The sequence below is a fragment of the Mus caroli genome, chromosome 7 (assembly GCF_900094665.2).
Source record: "Mus caroli chromosome 7, CAROLI_EIJ_v1.1, whole genome shotgun sequence".
NCBI classification, from domain to species: domain Eukaryota; kingdom Metazoa; phylum Chordata; class Mammalia; order Rodentia; family Muridae; genus Mus; species Mus caroli.
In genome coordinates, this window is record NC_034576.1 from 145,729,198 (window position 1) to 145,742,970 (window position 13,773).

The following is a 13,773-nucleotide window of genomic DNA, read 5'->3' on the forward strand; positions in this document are numbered from 1 at the left end:
GGAAGGAAGCCAGAGCCATCTGTAACATCTGACACCACTCATCTGCAAACCAGGGAAAAGAACCCCAAAGTCCATCTGTATGACAGCTTACAAGAGCTAGCCTGGTCCCATCATCCTTGAATAACCAATGCTCAAAAGCCTTACAGCTCTGAAATGACAACAGCATTCTTCCACAATAGTCTATAAGGATTCTGAAATGTCTTCTGTGCAAGACACTGTCAAGTCCACAGAATGCTCAAGAACTCATCACCACTCGTTATGCCTGAGCACACCTAGGGTTACCACTCATGTACTCCAACTCAGAAATCAACTAAGTGACAGCAGGGGCCACTGTCTCACTTCTGGTGGCAGCTGAATGATGTCTGCTCAGGAAAACATGAAAAAGCCAAGCCCTCTCCTACATGACAGACTGGGCCTGGAAAAAGATCTCCCCTAACCTAACCCTGAATACTTCAAGCCTTTAAATCACGTAGAACTTGAATGAAGCCCAAAATCATTTCGTGACATTAACAACACTGAGCTGGTTCTGGTCAATTTCCCAAACAGTGAGACACAACCACAGGAGTCAACTTCAAGCTGACTCTCCACTGAGTGGTCTAGAAACTAGTACTGTCATTTATCAGGAAGCAAATTCAGTGTCATATTCCAAAGCTGTAAGTGAACTGTGACATGGATTAAACTTCATCATTCAACAAATACTTTTCCTCTTAAGAGTTTGGGGCTTTGCTGGGCACGATGGTAGCATAGCATTTAATCCCAGCACTCTGGAGGTAGAGGCAGGTGGATCTCTAAGTGCAGCCTAGTCTACAGAGCAAGCTTTAGGCAAGCCAGAGCAACCTAATGACACCCTGACTAAAAAACCACTTCTGCTGGAGAAATAGCTCAAAAGACCAGTTTTTGCTTCCCAGCAACCACACAGTGGCATCACAACCACCCTCAACTCCAACTTCAGAGCATCTGATGCCCTCTTTCAACCTCTGTGGGCACCACATGCACGTGATACAGATACACATGCAGACACAACACTCATACACATTAAATAAAAATAAATCTTAAAAAGAAACTTGGAGCTGAGGACACAAGCCCCAAGGACACTTGGTCTCCTACGTAATGATCCTAGGTTTAATCTCCAGTGTCACAAAAAAAACCCAAAAACCCTTCAATTCCTGGTTATCTAAAGAATTCAAAGCCTGGCCCCACTCAAACAGAAACTGAGGATAGGCTTCCAAGTATATCTGAACCTTAGGACACGACACCTTCCAGTTTTAGCCATATCCACATTGCAGGGTCCCAACTATAAGCTACTACAGACAACTTCTGAAGGGCTTTTAAGTGGTTCCAGACTTTAAAATATATTTAAAAAAAAATATTGCTGGGTAGTGATAGTACACACCTTTAATCCCAGCACTCGAGAGGCAGAGACAGGTGGATCTCTGTGTTGGAGGCCAACCTGGTTTACAGAGGGAGTTCCATGATGGAGAAACCCTGTCTCAAAAACAAACAGAATATTTCTGTATAGCTCTAAGTGCAAACTCTGTGTGTGTGTTTGACTCTGCATAAATGCACAGGCCAGATGCAGACAGAAGAGGGTATCAGCTGTCCTTGTCCTCCCCTAACGCTCTCACCCAATCCTTTGAAGCAGGGTCTTCTTGAATCCAGGGCTCCTGTTTTCTTGACTAGGCTGAAAGCCCGTAATTCCCAGCAATCTTTTTGTCCTCTGCACCCTCAAAGCTGGGGTTACAGACACGTGGCTTTTTATATAAGTGCTGGAGTTTGATCTCTGATCCTTATGCTTACACAGTCATCTCTCTGGCCCCTAAGACTTTTTTTTACATCATTCCCGTTTTTGATCTTTTTCTTTGTTTTACAGAGATCTTCCTGTATATAGCCTAGCCTGGCCTTGAACGCTCATGCACCCCTACACCTGACTCTTCATTTTAAAATTCAAAACCATTACTGCTGTTGTTGCAGAAAGACATGTTCTTACCCATCACAGTCCACAATTTCAGGACCTTCAAAAGAAAACGGGTCGGCCTTGTCTGGCTCTGATTTCATCTTGTACGTTTTCGTCAGGACAGGATTGGTGAAGTAGTCGTTGGGTTCAAAGTGAAACTCTAGCACAAAAGACTGAAGCAAAAATCCAGAGTAAGAACTACCTAACATTTGCGCAAAGAGCTTAAGGAACTCACAACACATTACATAGCCCTTCAACATGGGCAGCCCCACCTTGTATGAAATCTGGATCAGATTTTGTGTTTTGCAGTGAGTGAAAACAGGGTCCTTCATGGGAGGTAATAGAGAAGACAGTGTTACCTGCTCCCTTGAAGCTGCACAGTACCTCACAATATTTGCAGAAAAAGAGGTATATCAAGAAAAAAACTAGCCAATTCACAAATATATAAACAAAAAATAAAGGAAATGGGCAGTGGTGGTGCACACACCTTTAATTCTACTACTTGGGAGGCAGAGGCAGGCAAATTCCTGAGTTCAAGGCCAGCCAAGGCTACACAGAGAAACCTGGTTTCAAAAAAAAAAAACCCAAAAAACCATACAAACAAAACCAAAACAAGATGATTTTCTGAGGCAAAATGTACCAAACCAAAAACCTCTGTGGGATTAGGCAATGCTCTCAGACATATCATGTAACCAAAATAATTAAATATGTCTGACCTCCAAAATCATCATCTGTGATTTTTTTTGGAGGAGGTGAGGGTGGGGGAACAGTCCACTCTGATAGAGAGAATGAATATCTTGTGTGTTGTATAGATGCATCACCTGTCACTTAAAAAGCCTACGGCCTAGACAGGAAATAGAGGTGGAACATCTGGGAGAGAAAGGATTCTGGGATAAAGCCAGAAGGGCGACTGGCAAGGAAGATGTGAGGACACATGGCTATGCCTGAGCATAGGCAACCAGGCACGTGGCAGAATGTAAGCAGGAATGAATGGGATATTTTAAGTTATATTTAGTCAGAGATGAGCCTAGCTATATGGTAAAGGTATTTGTAAATATATTTTGAGTCTATTTCATCTTACTTCTGGGAGCATGGGACTGGAAGGAAGAACTGGGCCTAACTTCAATACACTCTAGCCTAGCTGATCATGCTCACAGTAACCACTGCCTCAGCAGGAGTACAGCCCCAACTAACATGCAGAGGAAGATAAGATTGGCTGGGAATGGATGGAATCATCAGAAATCAAATAAGGTATTAATAAGAAAGAAAAGAGAGAGAGAGAGAGAGAGAGAGAGAGAGAGAGAGAGAGAGAGAGAGAGAGAGAGAGAGAGAGAGAGAGAAAGAAAGAGAGAGATCTGATCTAGATGAGAGTAGGTGAGCTTGTGCTTTATATTCTAAGCACCTGGAAGGCTGAGGCAGAGGGAGAGTGCCATGATTTTCAGGCCTGCCTGAGATATAGTGTGAATACTCTATTTCAAAAACAAACAAAAAAACCCAACCAGTCAAGGTAGCATACGCCTGTAATTCCAGAACATGAGCAGCAGAAGCAAGAGGGCCACAACTTTGAAATCAGCTTAGTCTATATTCTGGGTTAGCCCAGGCTACACTACAAGACCCTATTTCACAACAATGAAATAATTCATAAGAAGGTAAAAGTACAATTGAGTCTGGATGAACTGAAAGTAAAATCCCACCAAACATCTCCAATCTGCCCATCCAGGAAAGGTAGAGATCAGGTAGCACAGCCAGAGCTTTGGGTGGGAAGGAGCTCCTGTGGCCACGTGAACAAGACGACCGCCTCTGACCACAAGAGGCAATCTTCAGAGTAGACAGCCAAATGTTAACGCTTATAAAGGAAAGAGGGATGGGATGTATACAGCTGCCCCTAAGGACTGATGATAAAGAAATCCCACCCACTGTCCTATCTCCACCTGTTAACCAGGGACTAGCTTCCTCCCTCAAGATCCCTTGCCTATCTCCTCTTAACAGTGTGTCTCCAAGACCTGAAACTGAAAGCCACTAGCCAGCCAGTCAGTCATGTGTCACTGGAAATCCTGTAGCACTGGAATGGAACCCGCCAGCCACAGCAAGGCTGACAGGTTACGAACAGTGCTGAGTAGGTGAGGCCCAGCACATCCTAGTAAGCCCATCTTCCCAGAGGCCAGACCACGTCCCATGTTTGAAGCAGTTTTGGGGTAGTTTCAGTCACATCTACATTGGTTATTTTAAGGAAGTATTTTTCTTAGAATCTGGATTTCTGAACCAGTGTTGGCCATGTTTGTATACGTTCTTCCCATTCTTTTAAGAAGAGATCTCACGTCAGGTGTGGTGGCGCATGCCTTTATTCCCAGCACTCGTGAAGCAGAGTCAGGCGGATTTCTGAGTCCGAGGCCAGCCTGGTCTACAAAGTGAGTTCTAGGACAGCCAGGGCTATACAGAGAAACCCTGCCTCGAAAAAAACAAAAAAACAAACAAACAAAAAAACCTCACTGTGCTGTGACTCAGGCTGATCCCGACTCTTATACTCAAGTAATCCACCTCCCTCCTGGGATTATGAGCTCATGTCACCATGTCCTGCTGCTTCTCAGGTGACTCCTAGGAAAAATATGGTATGTCAATCTTCTCCACCAAACAAGAAAATCCAGCAACTGAATCAGAGGATGACCAGGTGATAACCACAGCCCAGCAGTCAAGGCAAGGTCAGCTTGGCACCAGCCTGTATTCAGCTGGCTACTCAGCTTTGGGACATGATATGGTCCGTGTTATTGGCCCATTACCAACTGCAGCAACAAGAGAAGTCTGATGAGCAGGCATCCTCAGGGCTGCCCAACTCTTGAGTGACAAAAATCAGATTTTTGGCACCCTAGTCAATCAGTAAGGAGCTTGGTCTACTCACCATAGGTTGTCCAGGGTCTGAAAACTTCACTTTAATATCTTGCAGGTGTTTCAAGATCGGTTCATCATATTCCTAACAAAGAAAGAGAGAACTCTGAATAACAGTCCACCCCTCAAGGCAGTCACAGCTGCATGTGCCCCAGATGCTGGGTTGTCTCTATTAGCATCCTGTCTTTGTCCTGTAGTAACTTCTGGAAAGCAATGCCAATTTGTTCACAATATGTTCTCTGGTGGTGGCAGCAACACACCAAGAATCAGCTGCCACCTGTCTCTAGAGTGTCATCAAAGCTGGCTACAGGGAAGTCCCATGCTCTCCTGCCACCATGTGACCCTACAGTTGGCACAGTGCCACTAACCAAGACTTCTGGCCCCCAACATCTAAAATAGCAAAGTAAAAGGCTTGGCATCAGGGGAGATGGCTAAATTAGCTGCTGGTCTTCCTGCACAGTATTAACTAGGGAAAATTAATATCCCGAATCTGCATATGCCACTTCTGTAAGAAGTGCCACAGAATATGTCAAAGCCTAACACATAGGAGCCAATATGTCAAAGCCTAACACATAGGAGCCAGACTTACAATGACTATTGCTTAGACTTGTACAGTAAAGAGCCTACATGAGAAAAGGCTAAAGGAATGAAAATTTGGATTCCTGAAATGACATACTACTTACAGGTTAGAATGGTAATTCATTCACCCTAAGGTTGACATTGAGTTTCAGAATTTAAAGTTCCAAACCTCTAAGAACTAAGCCCACTAATGGCCACGTCCCAATTTTGAGGATTTTTGTTTTGTTTTTTAAACATCACAGGAAAAAAACAAAAAAACAAAACAAAACAAAAAAAACCATACCTACTAGCTATTAGAAAAACAAAACAAACAAAAAAACAAAATAAAAAACCAGACCACACCAAAAGCAGTCACATGTCTGACACCAATAAAGGTGCATGAACCTACACTAATGCCTGCCACGCTACACATCTGATCTGCATGGCCATCCCAGCAGCCTATCATGCATCTACTGCCACCCCAAATGGGATGTCTGAACATCAGACGAGAACCAATATGGAGGTATGAGAATAAGTACATGCACATATACTCCCATTAAAGTACCAGCACTCTCTCCCAAAGCAAAGCAAAGCAAAGCAAAGCAAAGCAATGTTACCAACAAGTCCTAATGCCCCATCCCTCACATTTATCAGAGCTGCCAGAAAGCTGGCCAGACCACACATACAACAGAGTGACTCCAAGAGATAAGCAGCCTCGTACCTAAATACTATACTGGAAACTATACCCTCATTACAACTGAGTTTTACTTGGTTTATCCCCACCTAGCAGTGTGAGCAACAACACCCAGGAGCACAAAAGAAAATACAACTGTCCCCACCAAGTACTGCCAAAGAAAATTCGGCCTTCTTCAACAAAGGTCTTTAGAGCACTGAGGGATCAGGGCTACTGCCCAAGTGCCAGCCCCCAAAAGGAGACTTTTCATTCATCTTAAAATGAATCCTGCCGGGCGGTGGTAGCACACGCCTTTAATCCCAGCACTTGGGAGGCAGAGGCAGGCGGATTTCTGAGTTCGAGGCCAGCCTGGTATACAGAGTGAGTTCCAGGACAGCCAGGGCTACACAGAGAAACCATGTCTCGAAAAAAACAAAAAAAAGAATCCCAGCAGCACCCAGTAACCACCACCAGCCAAGCTCTCAACATACAAGAATTGGGCATCACCCGTCTCCCCCAACCCGTCTCACCAGGCAGAAGCCCCTTACCTGTACCAGCTCACTAAGCATGTCCACATTTCTGAAGATGGTGAACCAGAACTCAGGGATGCCTTTGGGGTTCAGCTCTTCCACTGTTTCTGCTTCTTTCTCAGCTATGACTACTTTATTCTTCATATCTCCCTACAAAACAGATTTTAAAAGTCTTTGAAATCAAAATCTAACACAGTTCAAGGACTTACTGTCAGACATTATTTTAAGAGCCATTACACAATTTCCTTTTCCTCTTGTGTTTCCAAACCATGGAGTTGGAAAACACATTCATGGTACTATGTCCAAGTGTAATAATGAATATCCTATCGAGGGGAAAAAAACAGAACAGATGACGAACTGCCACCAGACTTGTGAGAGACTGTTCAGTTTGGCTTGGTGAGCTTCCTATCATCATACAAGAACGAAAACTGCAACAGTTCTAGCAGACACATATCCGGAGTCACATCCATTACCAAGAATGTAAAGAAAACCCCAATTCAGGCCAGGTATGGTAGTTGACACCTGTTATTCCAGCACATGAGAGGCAGAGGCATAAAGACTGCCATAAATTTGAGGGCAGCCTTGTCTATATACCAAGTTCCAGGCCAGCCAAGGCTATCTCACAAACAAAACAAGCACACAAACCCCAGGAAAATCTGTTTGCTGCAGGAGCACTGTAATCAGCACACTGCTCAACTTGGGTATGCAGTTCCCAGGAAACAGCTGAGGGTAATGAGGGTAGATGTACTGAACAAACACTAGCACTGTGATCAGATAGGCCATGCAGTACTATGGAAGGGAAACTTAAAACACAGCCTCAGGAGGAAGGTAGGTTAAGGAAGCTGAACCAAATGGATTCTGAATGCTTATCATGATGCCTGTTAAGTCAGAACAACATGCAGAGATCTTTAAATCATCAAAACGGGCTTTTCTTGGATCATTAGGAACAACCTAATGTAAAACCACAGCTTCAACCAAGTTCTGCCAATGTCTAAAAGCAGAACACTGGCTGGGTTGGTAGCATATGCCATCTATGTGAGTTTAAAACCAGCCTAGTCTAACAGTGAGTTCCATGTCAGCTCAAGTTACATAATGAGATCCTGTTTCAAAAACAAACAAACAAACAACTGGCATTACGTATATCCATAAAAATTAAACATATTTCCAAAAAGATCACTGAAAGATAGTTCTATTGAACCAAAGCTATCTGTTATCTAAACAAAAAATTAGGCAGATAGGGGCTTTGGTGTAACTCGGTGGTAGAACATTTGCCTTTTGCATGTGTGCCTCTGGGTTACATCCCTAGTACTTAAAAAAAAAAAAAAAAAAAAAAAAGCAAAGCAAACCTCCAGAATATAAGTTAAAATGAACCTTGTACCATGCTAGAACTTTCCATGGTATGTGGATGAGACTGTCACAGAAAGTGGATACAATGTCATGATGCTGGTCAATCAGTTACCTGATGGTCTAAAGACTGAGCGAGGACGAGCAGCCTGAGGCTCCAGATGGCCCCTGGATACACGTGCCTTCTTCCCCACTGAGGAGGAAGATGTATAGCTCCCACCCATTGTAACCCCCACCTCCTCTATCTAGCCTTGGACTCTCATTGATTAGCTTTGTTCTAGAGACAGGGTCTCACTATGTAGATCATACTGGCCTGGAACTCAAGAATCTGTCTGCCTGTCTAATGCTGGGGTAAAAATCATGTTCCACCATGCCTTGCACACTACAACCAATGATTGCCTGCCTGATCTGTATTTCAACCCTATGCTGCACAGACCACTAAGAAGGGGTAGTAACTCACTTGTCATGGCAACTAAGCACACTGCCTCAGATGCCACAGTGTCATCATAAACTCATGTACCCAGTGGAGAGAAGGGAACTACTATAGTCCCACTCTACAAAGCTTTGTGGACAGAAACCATGAAGCAGAGCAAGCCCTTGAGGTCATCTCCTAATACCACAAAAATAACTAGGATTAAACACCATGCACAACCGAAACTTACAGCCAACTTGTCCTCCTCCTCATTCTCACTGTGCCACGCTGACTCTGCATCTGTGGGCTCCACGTCACCAGTGATGAATTCTCTTCTCTACATAAAAAGCCAAGAGTCCATCAGCACATTAGGCTCTCTGCAAACTCAAAAGCTGTTTACAGGGGCCTCTGCAAAGACAGTCAAATTCCCTGGGTGGTACTGTGTCTCACCCCACAGGAGTCACTGCATGAAGCAAGCACATTAACAGCACGCACCTTGTCAAATAGAGGCTGGTACAAGGCTGCATACTTCCTCTCCAGATCATGAACTTCCTCGTAGAACTTAGCTTCTATGTGCGCACACCTCACCTGGAGCTGCTTCAGGGCATTAATTCTTCTTTTGACAGCTTTAGGTAAACTACAAGAGAACAGGAAATAAAACACCTAGTGCCAGCAAACAACTACATACACACATACAATAAGCACCCTGATTAGAAAGAGCTGCTAAAACATTACTTGCAAAAAAGCCAACAGAAAAGAATGGACTGCTTGCTGGGCAAGGTGGTACAAGCCTTTAATTCCAGCAGAGGCAGGTGGATTCTCTGTGAGCACAAGTCCAGCCGATCTACCTAACTTAACAAGTTCTAGGACTGCCAGGGAGAGATATATGTATGTATGTATGTATGTATGTATGTATGTATGTATGTATGTATATATAGACCATATCAAAAAAGAAAAAAAATCAATCCCATAGTATATCAAAAGCAGAAATGGGGTATCAGTTTACAAAATTGCTCTCTTGTCCCAACCAAACTGGTGATGAAAAACAGACCAAAAAGCACATTTGCAATCCCAATCATGTGGGAGGCTACAACAAGAGTTGCAGAAGTTGAATGCTATTCTGGGATACACAGAGAACAAGAAAGAAAAGTGTAGGTAAAAGGTAGCACAGCAACCTAATATACAGATATTGTCCAATTCCCACCACACACAGGCACATACACCCACAAACACCACACACACACATACAGGAAAAACAAAAGAAGTGGGGCTCTGGGCATGGTGTTATGCACCTATAATCTTAACACTTGAGAAGTGGATGAAGAAGGATCAGATGTTCAAGGCTTGTTTGGCTACATAGTAAATTCAAGCTCAGAGTAGGCCACCATGCAAGATTTTATCTTTAAAAAACAACAACAACTACAACAATGACTGGGGCTGGAGAGATGGCTCAACAGTACTTACCCCTCTTACAGAAGATCCGAGTTCAGTTCCTAGCACTCATGCTGAGTGACTTAAAATTACCTAAAACTCTAGCTCTAGGGAAATCAGATGCCTCTGTTGTCAATGTGTATCTGTACTCAAGCGTGCATGCACAAACACATACACTCATAATTTAAAACAAAAGCCCACCAAAGAGATGGCTCAGTTGGTAAGGGCGCTTGCTACCAAGCCTAGTGACCTGAGGAGTTAGATGCGTGAGAATCACAAGGTAGAACAAGAAAACCAACTCTTTTAAACTATCTTCTGACCGTTACATGCATACAACGGGATGAAATAATAATAATAAAGAACAAAAGCAGAACTCCCACACAAGGACTAGACACAGGCTGGCTGACAAGGACTCAGGCATGTAGGCCCTGACGCTAGAACTGAACATGAAGTCTATGGGCAACCTTATAGAATTCTCGCTCCTAATCGCACCAGCTAAGAGTTTCTTTGCCTTGGTTCCACAGTTTCTTTTCTTTCTTTATATGAGCACTCCTAAAACCAAAAGGAAAACAAACCAACAAAACAAAACCATGCAGGGCAGTGCCTTTCGTCTCAGCTTGCAGGTGGCAGAGGTAGGTGGATCTCTTGAGTTCTGAAGTCAGCCTGGTTTACAGAGTAAGTTCCAGGATAACCAGGGCTACACAGAGAAGCCCTGTCTTGAGTATGAAAGGAAAGAAAAAAGAATTTAACCTATAAAATTGTTTAAATTAAAACCTGAAAAGTAATGCCACCAGGTGAAAACATGTTCACAGCAAATTTGAATACAGGTCCACACAAGCAGCCAGTGCTGGCCCAACAGATATGTGAGGCCGTGTTCTCACAAGCTATCATCACCCTGTGCCTCTGTCTCAGTGAGCAAAACCAGAAAACCAGACACCATTCTCAACTCCCTCACTACATCCTACCACCTACTCCACAAACAAACAAACAAACAAATAAGGAAAGCCAAACAGAACCAAAACGAACTGTACCCACTGAGTAGAGTAAACCCAGAAAGGTTTCTAAATGGACACAAGGAAATGTGCAGTGTCTCCTCCTATTGTAACAGCTAAGCCTTACCCAACTGGACATGGAGCCTGAGGTGGCTCATTTCTTCCAGAAGGCAAACAGGGAGGCCCTGAGAAGCAATGTCTCATTTCTACCATATAACAGAGCCAGGACACAGGACACAGGCCTCCTGACAAGGGCAAAGGTACAATTGTCCCACAGCTGGCCAAATAGCACTCTAGCTTCTTAGCCAAGTCCTCTACCAGCCACATGGTGGTACTGTGCACTACCAAGCAGACAAGAGGAGCTGCTCCTGAGTTATGAATAACACACCTGCTGCTCCTCTAAGACACGAAGATGTTTGTTCTGTTGCTTAACTGGCTATGGACTTACGTTTCTATGTAACTAGAAGGAGTGTGAGAGACGTTGTCAAGACGTTCCTGCAAAGCTGCCAGCACTTGTGGGTTCTGCATCACCTGGTCTGTGAGTTTTTCTATGAGGAGTTGGAAATGAGAATAATTATTTAGCAGTCAAGAACCCAAACACCAACCTGGATCTCAGGCTTGTCAACCCAAGCTACTCAAAAGGCTAAGTAAGGAAATGCCATGCCAAGACCTTCCTTATCTCAAAATAAAACACCTACAAGAAGCTGGGCGTGGTGGTGCACGCCTTTAATCCCAGCACTTGGGAGGCAGAGGCAGGTGGATTTCTGAGTTCCAGGCCAGCCTGGTCTACACAGTGAGTTCAGGACAGCCAGAGCTACACAGAGAAACCCTGTCTCGAAAAACTAAAAACAAACAAACAAACAAAAAAACCACCCACAATGCTGGACTGTAACTCAATAGTATACTACTTGCCTAGCATATGAAGCCCTGGGGCTAAATCCTTATTACCACAAATGTCTGTTAGAAATATATTCCAGGCTGGGGACAGCGGCACAGGCTGTTATCCCAGCACTCAGGAAGAAGAGGCAGACAATCTGAATTCTGGGGTTAGACTACATAATGAGTTCCAGGACAGTCAGGGATACCCAGAGATCTACAAAGAGATATCTCAGAAAACAAACAAAAAAGTAGTACACATCACCTAGTGCTTTTAAGCCAGAATTCTGAATAAGAAAAGAGGCTTGTGTTCGGTCCAGATAAGAAGAAACTGCAGCACCTCAGACCACACTTGCTTTAAAATAAACAAATATATAAATCCCCAACACATGTTTACTTATCTTTGCTCCTAATTTCTAAATATAGTAAAATACTTGTTTAGAGACTTGTATCTTAAAAGTATCTTTTGAGGGCTGGAGAGATGGCTCAACAGTTAAGAGCACTGACTGTTCTTCCAGAGGTCCTGAGTTCAATTCCCAGCAACCACATGGTGGCTCACAACCATCTGTAATGGGGATCCAATGCCCTCTTCTAGTGTGTCTGAAGAAAACAGCAGTGTAGTCACATACATGAAATAAATAAATCTTTAAAAAAAAAAAAAAAAGTATCTTTTGGGATGGGGGAATGGGGGCAGGGTGGGACAGGCAGGTAGATCTCTGAGTTTGAGGCCAGCCTGGTCTACCTAGCCAGTTCCAGGACAGCCAGGGTTACATAAAGAAACCCTGTCTCAAAACAAAACAAAGAAGTATCTTTGTTAATCACCCCAGTGGGCAGGTGGTGACAGTCAGAGGCTCCTGCCTGTAGCCAGCCTAGGTCCCAGAGATCACTGACTACCAACTTTCAGGGGCTGGTAATTAACTCTGGTTACACCTTGCTCCCCAGTCCCATTGGTGTTTGGAAGCCAGGGACAAGGACAAGATTAGCTTCTAAAGCATTCACCCACTTAGTTCAAAGAGATGGCTTTCCCCAGACTGCCCTCTTCCCTAGAAAGCCATTTCCCCACCCAAACCTACCTAAAAAAGTACTCTGACCTTCTCACATGCCTTTGTTCTGAACTTGTAACACTGAGCTATTATTTAGAACTCCCCCCTCCCTCCCCATAAAAGGAGACACCAAGAGAATAGGAACTGTCCTTCACTAGGTGATGGAGTTGAACAATTCCTCTCTCATACAATCCAGGTCCACCAGGAACTTAAGATTCTCCTGCTTGGACTCCCAAGTGCTGGAATTATATCATGGTCTGCACAGTCTGCTCAGAGACAGATAAGATTTTTTCCATTTTATCATTATTAGTGTGTGTATATATTCAATCAAATGTGCACTGAAGATGACTGCATGTGAATTTACATACACAAACATACATCTAGGTTTTGCTTCAGAATAAGCAGGAGAGGAACGTTGGGTGCTAGTCTGGTTAACATTCTGACACTTAGGTCATTTATAGTAACAAACTGGTTCTGTAGAAGAAACCCCCAGTCACACATGGAAACCCTCTATAATCACTGCTTCATCCACTGCACTGACCTGTATTACTGGCATTTTTAGCAGCTTCCACAGAATCTGTAGGGCCTCCATCTGAAAGACTAAAACAACAAGTTTACAAAGTATTATGAACAGAATCTCAGACATAGCACCAATTGGCATTTTCAGTGTTTATCCAATGTATTAGGGTCTGTACAGCAAGAGACTCCAGGTCAGGTGAAGACAACACTAGCTGGGCATGCTGCACCATGCCTTTTATCCTAGCACTTGAGAGGCAACAGCAGGTTTATCTCTGTGAGTTCAAGGCCAGCCTTTTCTACATAGTAAGTTGCAGGACAGCTAGAGCTACATAAGACCTTGTCCCCCAGCAAACACAGGAGTGGATGTTCACAGTCAGCTATTGGATGTATCACAGGGCTCCCAATGGAGAAGCTAGAGAAAGTACCCAAGGAGCTAAAGGGATCTGCAACCCTATTGTTGGAACAACATGATGTACTAACCAGAACCCCGGAGCTCTTGTCTCTAGCTGCATATGTATCGAAAGATGACCTAGTCGGCCATCAATGGAAAGAGAGGCC

General features: G+C 43.8%; 1 protein-coding gene and 1 non-coding gene across 6 annotated transcripts in view; both read right to left on the reverse strand.

The window, feature by feature from the left end:
- The window catches only part of Nap1l4 (nucleosome assembly protein 1 like 4), a 37,085-nt gene that overhangs the window by 14,092 nt on the left and 9,220 nt on the right, over positions 1–13,773 (reverse strand). For all 5 annotated transcript variants that reach the window (XM_021167427.2, XM_021167432.2, XM_021167430.2 and 2 more), the window contains 7 exons: positions 13,238–13,296; positions 11,226–11,325; positions 8,850–8,991; positions 8,605–8,691; positions 6,617–6,748; positions 4,851–4,922; positions 1,988–2,127 (listed from right to left, as the gene is read on the reverse strand). In XM_021167427.2, the coding sequence (XP_021023086.1) occupies positions 1,988–2,127; positions 4,851–4,922; positions 6,617–6,748; positions 8,605–8,691; positions 8,850–8,991; positions 11,226–11,325; positions 13,238–13,296 (732 nt within the window). The remainder of the gene's footprint in view (positions 1–1,987; positions 2,128–4,850; positions 4,923–6,616; positions 6,749–8,604; positions 8,692–8,849; positions 8,992–11,225; positions 11,326–13,237; positions 13,297–13,773) is intronic.
- LOC115031632 lies at positions 3,943–4,069 on the reverse strand. Its single transcript, XR_003837302.1, has one exon. It is a non-coding gene; the product is annotated as a small nucleolar RNA SNORA54 (small nucleolar RNA).